This window comes from Kockovaella imperatae (assembly GCF_002102565.1).
Source record: "Kockovaella imperatae strain NRRL Y-17943 chromosome Unknown BD324scaffold_3, whole genome shotgun sequence".
In the NCBI taxonomy this organism is placed as follows: Eukaryota; Fungi; Basidiomycota; class Tremellomycetes; order Tremellales; family Cuniculitremaceae; genus Kockovaella; species Kockovaella imperatae.
The window spans coordinates 616040-626946 of record NW_019028943.1 but is presented as its reverse complement, the minus strand read 5'-3'; the positions used below and the strand labels follow the sequence as shown (position 1 = coordinate 626946).

Sequence of the window (10907 nt, the reverse complement as noted above, 5' to 3'; positions counted from 1 at the left end):
CGTTGTAGCCGCTCTGGCAGCGAATGAGTTCGATAATAACATTCTGATCTTCGAGCACTTCACTTGACTGCCCACCCGCCGGGCCGCGGAGAGTGTATCCCACGTGGAAACGGTCACCGTGAGAAAGTGGTCGGTGGCGATTGCTTTTTATGTATTGGGAGCGGTGTAGGCAGTGTAGATATGAATCACTCAACGAATTCCCCATCTGTATATTTCCATGTTGCGACCTGTCAACAAACGACTCTTGTCCTGTGATCACACGTTGACTCTACAGACTCAGCGCCTGGCGTACTGAGCTAGTCAACAACCTACCTATGGTCAAAATGGCGGACGATATTCTTCATAAGTAAGCACAAGATGTCTCAGAACATTGGGCAGAGTAAAGACTGACTGACTTGACCGCAGCTCACCCGCACTTCATGCCTTGAAAAGGCATCAACTGGTCTCACTGTCGAAGAAATATGGCTTGAGATCCAGTGGAAAGGTGAGAGCTGCTTCTTACTCAGTCGCAAGCTGATCAGGGTCTAGAATGATGAACTAATCCATCGATTACAAGAATGTATGTCCATCAACCCTTGGGCAAAGCTGAACACGGTTGAAGTCGCTTCTACTCTTTCAGGGGTCAAACCGCCTTCTCTCCCTCCTCTTTCATTCGAGCATGACTTGGGCGACTTTGCAAATCAACCTGCGGAGTCGCCAGATTCCAACAATGTCCACCCACCTCGGGCTGCTCATGCACCTCGACCAAGTGATGGCTGGGAAGTCCTCTCAGAGAGCAATGCCAGTATCGTGTCTCCTGATCGGGAGATGAGCAGCAAGCATACAAGTGTCTCTTCATGGAAGAGTGCAGGGAACGGTGAATCGCTCTCAGAGTTTGGAGGTGAGTTCCCACAAGCTGGATTGAGGCTGATGTTTTGTCGAAGAAGGCGAAGCCAAGTCGAAATCTTCCAGGTCCACTTCCTTACGAGCATTTGCCAATATGACGCGACGAGCTTCGATCCATCTCTTATCTCGATCTCATTCAGCTCCATCCGCACCTGCATCCTCCGCGCCTGCCACTCCAGCTCCTCCTCACCTGCAGCAACGGGACAATCCAGTCATCAACCCTGAGCCCATCGAGACGATCATCGACGAACCGCCCTCCCCTGCGTCTGCCGTTGGCGTCCCACGACGCCACTCCACCATGTCACTACTCGAGCGACCGAGCACGCTCCGACTCGTCTCTCCTCCACCAACTTCAGACATTGACAATCTTCCGTTCTCCGCTGGAACGACGAACCTTCGCAAGATGAAAGAACGCCGCTCGATGGCCCCAATCAAGGCGCAAGGGCAAGGAGGTACGGCATTGAACAGAAGGTCTATGCCGGCATTGTCCGCACACTCCTCAGCCTCGGTTCCTTCAGTCTACCCGTCTCTTCAGGCGCTGCCCGCCAGCATACCCGAACATCCTTCCGCCCATGCCCGGGTCGTTTACCCCGGCACCGACCCTTCAGCACAAGGAAAGCTCCATCTCCATCACCAATGCCCAGTTCGAAGATGCTGGTAGACGCGTAATGGCCGAGATGGAGGCAAAAATGAAAGCGCATATGGGAGACAAGGCTACGAGTTTCGGACAAGAACTGCTCAAGGGTAAGAATGCGGATCTAGGCAATCTCGTCAGGGTCAATTCGAACGTGAGGCACGGCGGGTGGGGTCTTGCCAGTAACAATGAAGCCAAGAAGGACAGATACGCCGAGATTCATGCGCGAGAATTCAAGAAGTGAGTTACTGCGACCAGATGCATACTGATTGGACAAGGATGCAATCCATCGATCAGATTCGCAAGCCCTCTGGCGGATCCACCAAACAAGCCCGCAATGCCTCAGGGTCGAGGAACCTTGAGATCTTGACTGCTCAAATGCCAACCATCCCAGCGACACCAGGTCAGAAGAGAAAAGTGTCAAATCTCCCATCTGCACCCAACGGTCTACCTCTAGAGGCATCAGACGATCGCGATGCCAAGCGAAAGCGACTGTCTTTCGGTCCCAACACCATGGGCTCACTGCGTGGTGCTGGCAAAAGCCTAGTAAATGTCATAGGTGACATGGGTAGGACTCCGAAACGAGCCGGTGCATCACGGAAGAAGGCTGCAGCGAAGAAGAGACGATCGAGCATTACCGCTGGCAAAGGTGAGGGCAATGATTGGATTATAGCTGACGCGATTAGGTCGGGGAATATCTGCTCGACTTGGATTCTTCAGTCGGAAGAAGGCTTCCATCGGGAAGACGATCCCAACGAACATCGCCGCGAGCGGGATCTCCACGATCGGACAGTCTAGTGGAGCACACTTACCGGAACGCGTCGCGAAGCAGCGAGTCGTTTCGGGCGCGAGTAGTCACACCACCTCAGTGGCCAAGGGTAGCACCACGAGCTCGCGATCTCGGCCTCGACTTCCAGAATTTGGGGGTGAATCATCCACTTCGGGCTCTATCAACAGTCTCGGACTTCCTCAGGGAGGAACATTGTCCTTGAAACTGTCGGATCGCAAGCAAAGCCAGGCCCAGATGATCCGCAAAGCGCGACCTGCTCCTGCCCCTCCTGCCGCCAGTCTGAACCGCATTGAGCTGGACGTCAACGGCTGTGTGAAACCCAACGTCAATCTCTCCGCGTCCACCTCTTCGATGAAGCGGTCCTCGACCCTGCTCCAGCCCACAGCATCTTCCAGTGCGAGAATGCAGGCGACGGTCAAGCCGTCCTTCGACAGACCGCTGCCCTCTGTGCCCAAGACAAAGATCCCGACAGCAAAGCCTTTCGGACAGGGATCGTCTCGAGACACTTCGACCTTTGACTCGAGCTTCAATGTGCCTAAGCCTTCTCTACCGCCTCCAAGTGCATGGTCCAGCCCGCCACATGAGAAGGGACTGGTCCATACCAAAAGCACTTCTGTGCTCTCCGGTCCACGAGCTGTGCCAGCTGGGCCTAGAGCACCCTTGAGATCGAGTACGATGGTCAATCTCAAATCACCTGGCAAATCTCCGGGCAAAACTTCCTCGATAGCTGGCAAGCGGGCCCGCGAGAGGGCAGGCGGTGTCAGCAGTATTAAGGCGAGGGGGAACGCCAACAAAGGGATGGAAACCGCACAGCGAAGGGCAGAAATCCGAGCGAAGCAAGAGAGATTGGGCGAGGAAAGACAGCTGCGGGATATGCTGGGAGGGATGGGTCATCGCTCGTCGAATTGATTTTCAGCCTTTAGCTGTTTCCGATCAATTGAAAGGTCAGTGCTTGCCCTGTGGACAATTTTGCTCTGTATATTCCTACTCTCGGTGTGACATTATCAGTTTCATGCGTTATGATGCAGGATCATCAGGTATTTTGCTCTATCGTCTAGGCCGGAACATCTACTTTTTCATGCCCATCTTTCTCCGCCTCATCCCTGCTGCTTTACCTGGTCCACGCTTCTTTTTCGGCTTGGCCTCGGTCCCACTGCCGTTTGGCGTCTCGTCGTTTTCATCTCCCTCCTCGGAGTCTGATAAGGAAGTAGCCGTGTTTGGCGTGTCTGTGCCTTGCGAGCGCGGCTTCTGTTTACTACGGGATGTCGAGCCATTCGTAGGTGAGACATCGAAGCCTTCAGCGGTGTTGCTCTCTGATTCGATAGGTTGTTGGTGTGCGCGAAGGGAAACGGGTAGGGACGATTGGACACTGGGAGGAAGGTGCGAGAAGGCAGATCTGGCCAGGCGCATAGCAATTCTGAATGGCCAAGTGCTAAAGAATGACGGGGCGACAGCAAGGTCTGACAGCGGTTCAAGAGAACCGTCCTCGTGGGGCTGAAGGCAGAGTAAGGGCGAGGCATACTTGGCTTGAAGATTCATCAACTTACGACGTAAACTTGGTCATTGACCACAGCAAGATCAAGCACGCCAGCCATATCATGACCTTGGACCATTGGCACTTTGACTCTGCGCCCGACGACCTCAGGGACATCTTGCTCCTCAGGTCCAGCTGTCGAGTTGGGGTCGTAAAATTTTTCCCTTTTCCCAGCTCCATTTTTGTTGAGCGCCAATGCCGTGGTGTAAAAGTAATCGACTCTCTTCTTATCCCTGGAGTAATTCATCCGTAAGACCAACAACTGGAACAGGGATGTCAAAAAGACCAAGAAGATGAGCGTATGAGACAAGGTCGGTCTGTATCGAGAATAGTAGTAGCCTGTTCCCCGCCATTTCGGCACACCGTTCTTGTAGAAGAACTAAGACGCTCAGGTCAGTCTCCAAGAAGAAGAAGGAGAAGGAAGAGTGGAGCGAGTCTCAAACCCACGTTGTACCTGTCTCTTCGTTCTGGTGATCTCAGAATCTCATTGATGAGACCGAGCCTGGCAAATCGAGCTTCGATATCTTTGCCTCCAACATTCTTGTCGGGACTAGCGAAAGGTCGTCAGACTTTTGAAAGGGGTAGACTTGTGTGCCTTGAATGCCACAGACGTACTGTAGCTCCAATGATTTCTTTCTGTACGCCTTGACGATATCATTTTTCGATGCAGACGGTTCAATCTCCAACCAAGAGTAGAACGTGGTGCCTTTGCCTGGGAGGATCGTCTCAGCGTTCTCTTTCGTTTGTTTGGGGGCACTGCCTTCCAGCCGTCCCTCTCACCCTCTGCAGCCTCTAGCTCGCTGACGATATCAAAGATTTCATAGTCTTCCTTGGTCCAGCTATTGAGCGAGAACAAGACAAAAAGTTCAGCCAATGTATTTCGCGTCTACTTTGGCTGAAAGCAAGGGGGCCAGCGAAGACCCAAACTCACCCCAGAACAAGCGTTCCGACGAGGAACAAAGTGGCCAGGAGACCAATGAGCCTCATCTTGAGCCTCTGCGATGCTCGTCAGAGGCAGCTGTGATAGCTTACAAGAGAGCACCAGCTCGCTGAAACCCAGGCATTGATCTGAGGAATTTTACCGCTTTTTGAACCCCCCAAGTCTTCGGATCCGAGAATCAGGAAGGACGAGAGGTCATCATCAGATCGCCTTTTGTGATTCTTCCATCCCACCCGACAGGTACAATCGACACGGACTGGTTCTCAGCAACTATAGAGGAACAAGAAGAGGACTCTGGCTGCTTTGAGTAGCCCCGATTCGGCTAGAGAAATCCCGTCGTCAGCCTCGAGCGTTGCATCATGTCCCGGCCTAGTAATCCCGGACCTGCGGGTCCATCGAGGCCCTTAGGGACCAGCGCGAAGCCAGCTGCGTCCTCTAGTAATCCTATGCCTCGTCGTAGTGCTGGTGCCCTTCCTGGTGAGTTTTGGTACTATTACGACCGATGCTCAGAGGTTTGCTGATCACCTTCCCCCCCAGGACTCGCCCGGACTGCATCGTCACTTCGTCAAGGCCAAGAAGCATCACGGACGACCGGAAATCTAGCATCCATTCCGGCTCATTTAAGAAACATGTCCACGCCCCGAATACCATCACCTCTCGGTAAAGGCACGCCTGCAAGAGGAGTCAAACAGTCCTTACCTGTTAGAACCTCCAAAACGACAGAAAGACACGTCTTGTTACCTGAAGATGCGCAATTAGCACCGATTCCTCGATCACCCATGGGGTCACAAGTCTCTTTATCTCTCATCCCTCCGCCTAAACCACCTCCTCCTGCGATTGGATCATCTAGACATGCTCCGCCAGGCGATGAGAGATCCGATGCCGAAAAGATGACCAAAAGGGAAAGACAGGAGAATGGTCTACCTCGACTGACCGCTTATGCAACTGCGGAGGCCTACAGGCTGAAGCTTTTGCAGGCGTTTCTCAAGAGAGAACATGGTGTTGGAGTCGTCAGAGTCTTCGATGACTGTATCTACGCTGTAAGTACAAGCTCCGCTACTCTTACAGACTACTGACCATGGTTCAGGTTTACACGCTCCCCCTGCTTCCGGGATACGCCGCTTCGACTACCGTACGATCGTCGCCTGCCATGAAGTCACCTGGAGGCGTCTCTCTCCTAGAACGCATGACTCTAGCCGAGGATCTGGGTTATGATGATTCTTACTTTCCGTCTGTGGCTGAGGACGCCCCTCAAGCCCATCACAACCCCTCTGAGTACATCCTATCTGAATCTCCTCCACCCCCCATTTCACCTACCGACCTGCCGCTATCTCCGCCGATCGGTGGGAACACTCTCCGCGCGATGGATATCCCCGCAGGCGAAGGAGAAGAACGGGAGCAAGCTATCGAGATAATGCAGGAGCGTATGGAGAGGAGAGATGGTTTCGACGATGCTCTCGAGCTACGTCTAGACGACGATGTCGGTGTGCAAGCTGCGACAACCCAAGTCACCCTTGGTACTCAACTCTCCCCAGAAGATCCGAAATACTTTGAGCATATCCCTGCACCGGCTCTATCGCCCAATGATCTGCCTGAGGCTGCACCTGCTGTTGAACACGACCACTATCGGGTAGAACAAGCCCCCGCTTTAATCCCTCCACCTCGGGCCAAACCGGTGCCCATGAACGCTAGGGCTCGTAGAAGATCTGCTGTGAATCTCACTGGAAAAGTCGCCGAGGCAGTGTTCTTTAGCTACGGCGTCAGTGTCTTCTATGGATTCCAGGAAGACGAGGAGAAGGATATCATGGATGATGTGGAGCGAGCAGGTATATGGGTCAAAGGCCTGGATGAAGAAGATTGGGAGGTCGACGAGTTTCATTATGTCGTGAGTGAATTTGAAAAATGACACGATCTCACATTCCAGCACGACCCAGCTGCAGAATTCCCTCGAATCTACAACGACATGTTCAGTGGGTGTCGGGGACGATCTATGGAAATATTTGGCTGACCCCTCCCAGCCTTCAAATCCAATAACCATCTGTTCAAGCTATCTCTTGCTCATGCTCTGGCTCAGTCCACCAAGTTGTCGATCTACGAAGCGACTATGCAGGAATCGTTATCGCTCACCTCATCCTTCCCGAAGGAATTGTCAACAACTGGTCATCTGCAGATGAATCGAAGGGAAGCTCTCAAGATGACCGGCAGGTTGTTCAGGTTGAGAATGGATGTCAACCTTATTGGCGGCATCTTAGGTGAAGTTTTACCTGGAGAGCATGTCTGACAATTGTAGACACGCCCGAGCTGTTCTGGTCAGAAGCATCCCTGTACCCTCTGTACGAGGCTATCAGGGAATACCTTGAGATAGGACCACGAGCACAAGTTCTCAATGACCGCCTCGCCGTCGCTGGAGATCTGGCACGTCCTTCTTATCTGAGCTTTTCGCATAATGCTGACATTTAGCTACAGCTCGAAGTGATACACGAGTACATTGAAGAAAAAGCTACGGATCGAATCACCTGGATCATTATCTGGTTGATTGTGGTCGCTTGCTTTGTGGAATTTGTGAGTCGCATGCGTCGCGCCAAACACTTCCTTTTGCTTACTTAGATCCTCAGGGCGAAGTCCTTGCCAGACTCATCTTTCATGCCCTGCCACGCAAGCCTGGCGAGTTTCTCATCGTCAAGGGCAGCAGAATGCTTGTCGATTCAGCTGTCAAGGCCGTGTGACGAGATGCGCATGTTCACTGAAAATGTAATCTCAATCTCTCAATCTGATGTACAACAGCTCGAGCTGTAGACTTTTTTCAGGCATCCATGACTGTGATGTATCCATATTTGATACATAATTCTTGGCTTCCGACGGAAGTAAGGCATTGCTGGCAAGATTGTATTTCAACGGCATGTCACCTAGGATTGTCGATGTACTACTACCTCATAGACATGCTGCCGAATCCGAAGCCGAAGATTATGCTGCCCTTTGCTGAAGCTTACTATCTGCTACAAAGGCTTTGATCACTCAGCCAAGCAGGTATCCCGGCGAAAAACCCGCTTGTGGTAAAGCGAGCACCGTCTGCAATATTTCCATGTGGCGGCGATAGTGGCGTTCGGCTTTATTAACGGCGACTTGGTAATCAATCACATTCCAGAAGGATCATGTAAGCTGAGGACCACAAGGTAGCGATGAAGATAGGGGGACGGCGGATGTCAGAAAAGGTATATAAAGGGGGTCTTGTCGAGAGTCTATTGAGATCATCGCACTCTTCCATTCATCGATTCCACATTCCACTGCATCGCACAATCTGCACTCCTGTCATCTGACCTCACAATGAGCTCTTTACCCATCGTCACCGTGCTCGGCGCTACCGGCTATCAAGGAGGTAGCGTCGTTGATGCGCTCCTCGCTACTGGCAAGTTCACCGTCAGAGGGGTCACTCGAAATCCCGATTCGGCCTTTGCCAAGTCTCTCGCTCAAAAGGGCGTCCAAGTCGTCAAGGGAGACGCGAACGACTCCTCGTCTCTTAAATCAGCGTTCGAAGGAGCTTGGGGCGCTTTCCTCGTGACGTCCTTTTGGGACCCATCGATGAAACTCGACCCCAATACCGATTTCATCCATGGAAAAGCACTTGTCGATGCCGCCGTCGCCGCCAATGTGAAGTTCCTGGTCTGGTCATCGCTTCACGACATTGAAAAGGCCACGGATGGCAAGATTCCAGTCCCCCACTTTACGATGAAATACAAGGTCGAGGAATACATCAAATCGCTCAATGTACCCGCTGCCTTTGTCTTTGCTGGATTCTATGCTCAAAATTGGGTCAATTTCCCTCCGTTTGGCGTACCCACCTATGATAAGGAAGGCCAAGTTCACCTGGATACGGCTGTCCAACCTCACGCCAAGATACCCGTTATTGACATTGAGGAGGACTTTGGTAAGTGCATACTTTGAGCCAAGACCAGCTCAATACTGACTTCGATCCTCAGGCAAATTCGTCGCTCCTATCTTCGAGCATCCCGACAAGTTCCAAGGTCAGGACATCCTCGCCTCGACTGAATACCTCACCGTCCCCGAGATGGCCGCGGCTTTCGAGAAAATTACCGGAAAGAATGTCAAACAGAGCACGTTGCCATACTCTGCTGTTCCGCTTCCCGAGCTCGCAAATAGCATCAAGCTGTTCAACGAGAAGGGATATTACCTGGGGTTGCCTCTCGAGCCAAGTCTCGAGCGATACTCGGGTGTCAAATTCGGGTCATTCGAGAACTGGTTGAGGCGATCCAAGTTTGACGCCCATCCGGCCAATTAGAACGCAGAATCCAAGAAGTGTCACTTTACGACAGTACGAGACTGCATGCATGATTCGACAGAGGTAGCTGCAATGCTGAGGTCTGCGGCGCTCAGGCGACCGAATGTCTCTCGATGTAGCTGGCACAGCAACTGATGGGCCATAGATGCTGATTCTGTTTTCCGCGATGACGGACATTGATGACTCTTCGGGAGATATCTCGCTGATCATCTCGTCAATGGGCCGTTGACTTGCATGAACGGGTCATGAAGTACAAATACAACTCAGAAAGCCAGAGTAATGGAGATGTGATGCTCATCAACAGTCTTATGTCATGCTCAATGCAGCTAAAACCGTTCTGAACCGCGCAGCGGTGATGAAGGACCCGACTTTGGCTCGCCAAATGTCTTCGTGAGTTGCATCGGCGGAATGCGCGACGCTGACACAATTACAGACAGCCGCGCAAACCCGTCCTCATCATCGGGGCTGGGCTTGGTGGTCTGGTCCTCGCTCACGGATTGAGACGCAGGAACATCCCATTCGAGCTGTATGAACGGGATGTCGCTGATTCCTCTCGCGCTCAAGGATATCGGATCACTTTGCAGGGCAAAGGGCCCACTGCACTTGAGACGTGTCTTCCTGACTCGACGATGCAGAGCGTGCTTCAGCGCAGCGGTCAACCCTTCAAGGCTATGCCTGATGGTGCGATCGTCGATGCTCTATCTGGCGAGAAGGTGGGCTCAATGTTCGAAATCAAGGTGCCTGGAGGTGGACAGCTCGGTAAGGGCAAGGGCGGACCTGGATCCGGTCCAGGAGGTGGAAAGATTGGTCCTACCTCGTTTCAAGCGAATGACACCTCTCAAAACGATGCTGGAACCAGCTCGAGACTTCCAATGAGGTATCACTTCCAAGTCGACAGACGAGAGCTTCGAAACGATTTACTCAAGGATTTGCCGTCACCGCATTATGCCAAAGCTTTTGAACGATACACCGCAACGGCTGATGGAGTCATTGCCCACTTCTCAGATGGTTCCAGCTCCACGGAAGGGTCTTTGCTGGTTGGAGCAAACGGCGTTCACTCACGTGTAGCTCGTCAATTGATAGGCGAGGCGAGCATTCCTCTCGATACTGGCGTCCGCTTAGTGTACGGCAAGACGCCATTGACCTCGGATCTCCTTGAACAGCTGTCTGACAACATCCGGCAAGGCCCAAAACTCATCAAGGACGCCCGCGATCCGCATCATCAGGTCTTTCTCCTCAAGGACAACATGGAGTTTTCTCATCAAGAATCCCCGAATCCCTACGTATTTTGGTCCTTGATAGGGGACAACGTGTCTTTCAATGTCCCGGATGACAAGTTATTTGCCATGTCCCCAGAAGAAGTCTCTGAATTGACGCTGAAGATCAGCAGTGAATGGAAAGATAGCCTCCGAGTCATCCTCAAGGAGCAATCAACGAGCGAGACCGCCGTCATGCGCATGACTACCTCTGATCCTATGAGGCTTCCGAATTGGAGTACGGACCGACACGTCACATTGCTTGGAGATGCACTGCACTGCATGCCTCCGACGGGTGGGCAGGGTGCCAACAGTGCCATGGGGGATGGCATGGATTTGGCCGAGAGGCTGTCGTCAGGAGAACGGGATGGAGAAGGATGGACCGAGGAGGTCATACGGGCATACGAACAGGAGATGAAGGCTACCGTGGGGCCAATGGTCAAGATTGGCTACGCGAGAGCTGTGGCTTGGTTCGGGATGAAGCCAATGGAGGGGTTTCGTACAGAATAGATGAGGAGTTTGTCAGACATGCGAAAGGACATTTGACTGCGAGATCTTGCATAAGCAGTCA

General features: G+C 52.4%; 6 protein-coding genes across 6 annotated transcripts; 4 read left to right on the top strand and 2 right to left on the bottom strand.

Moving 5' to 3' along the window:
* Positions 1-183: 183 nt before the first annotated feature.
* Positions 184-3218, top strand: BD324DRAFT_679573 (hypothetical protein; the record flags this gene model as incomplete). Its single annotated transcript, XM_022019048.1, has 7 exons — positions 184-346; positions 406-484; positions 529-880; positions 924-1371; positions 1421-1759; positions 1798-2168; positions 2206-3218. The coding sequence occupies exons 1-7, from the start codon at positions 315-317 to the stop codon at positions 3216-3218; spliced, it is 2634 nt and encodes an 877-aa protein (XP_021872935.1). The 5' UTR covers positions 184-314.
* An 80-nt stretch (positions 3219-3298) lies between these two features.
* BD324DRAFT_308965 (hypothetical protein) lies at positions 3299-3996 on the bottom strand. The gene has a single exon (XM_022012448.1). It carries the CDS (start codon positions 3846-3848, stop codon positions 3378-3380), a length of 471 nt encoding a protein of 156 aa, XP_021872934.1. The 5' UTR covers positions 3849-3996; the 3' UTR covers positions 3299-3377.
* Positions 3848-4684, bottom strand: BD324DRAFT_577031 (DnaJ domain-containing protein; the record flags this gene model as incomplete). Its single annotated transcript, XM_022013235.1, has 4 exons — positions 3848-4222; positions 4291-4393; positions 4459-4555; positions 4624-4684. Coding segments are annotated over 4 exons (636 nt in total), but the record flags the coding sequence as incomplete, so codon positions are not given.
* A 322-nt stretch (positions 4685-5006) lies between these two features.
* Positions 5007-7837, top strand: BD324DRAFT_308968 (hypothetical protein). Its single transcript, XM_022012449.1, has 8 exons — positions 5007-5260; positions 5321-5823; positions 5871-6668; positions 6708-6753; positions 6802-7035; positions 7074-7198; positions 7250-7345; positions 7399-7837. The coding sequence occupies exons 1-8, from the start codon at positions 5143-5145 to the stop codon at positions 7507-7509; spliced, it is 2031 nt and encodes a 676-aa protein (XP_021872932.1). The 5' UTR covers positions 5007-5142; the 3' UTR covers positions 7510-7837.
* A 93-nt stretch (positions 7838-7930) lies between these two features.
* BD324DRAFT_618413 (hypothetical protein) lies at positions 7931-9248 on the top strand. Its single transcript, XM_022015027.1, has 2 exons — positions 7931-8708; positions 8761-9248. Exons 1-2 carry the CDS (start codon positions 8108-8110, stop codon positions 9078-9080), a joined length of 921 nt encoding a protein of 306 aa, XP_021872931.1. The 5' UTR covers positions 7931-8107; the 3' UTR covers positions 9081-9248.
* Positions 9249-9393: 145 nt separating this feature from the next.
* BD324DRAFT_649160 (hypothetical protein) lies at positions 9394-10846 on the top strand (the record flags this gene model as incomplete). Its single annotated transcript, XM_022017942.1, has 2 exons — positions 9394-9470; positions 9514-10846. 2 exons carry the CDS (start codon positions 9394-9396, stop codon positions 10844-10846), a joined length of 1410 nt encoding a protein of 469 aa, XP_021872930.1.
* Between the last annotated feature and the right edge of the window lie 61 nt (positions 10847-10907).

Bases quoted from the DNA above. Each gene is read 5' to 3' on its own strand.
- BD324DRAFT_308965 (XM_022012448.1), bottom strand. From the start codon at position 3,848: ATGAATCTTCAAGCCAAGTATGCCTCGCCCTTACTCTGCCTTCAGCCC.
- BD324DRAFT_308968 (XM_022012449.1), top strand. From the start codon at position 5,143: ATGTCCCGGCCTAGTAATCCCGGACCTGCGGGTCCATCGAGGCCCTTA. The intron at 5,824-5,870 runs GTAAGTACAAGC...ACCATGGTTCAG, and splicing joins TCGATGACTGTATCTACGCT to GTTTACACGCTCCCCCTGCT. The intron at 7,036-7,073 runs GTGAAGTTTTAC...TGACAATTGTAG, and splicing joins CCTTATTGGCGGCATCTTAG to ACACGCCCGAGCTGTTCTGG.
- BD324DRAFT_618413 (XM_022015027.1), top strand. From the start codon at position 8,108: ATGAGCTCTTTACCCATCGTCACCGTGCTCGGCGCTACCGGCTATCAA. The intron at 8,709-8,760 runs GTAAGTGCATAC...TTCGATCCTCAG, and splicing joins TGACATTGAGGAGGACTTTG to GCAAATTCGTCGCTCCTATC.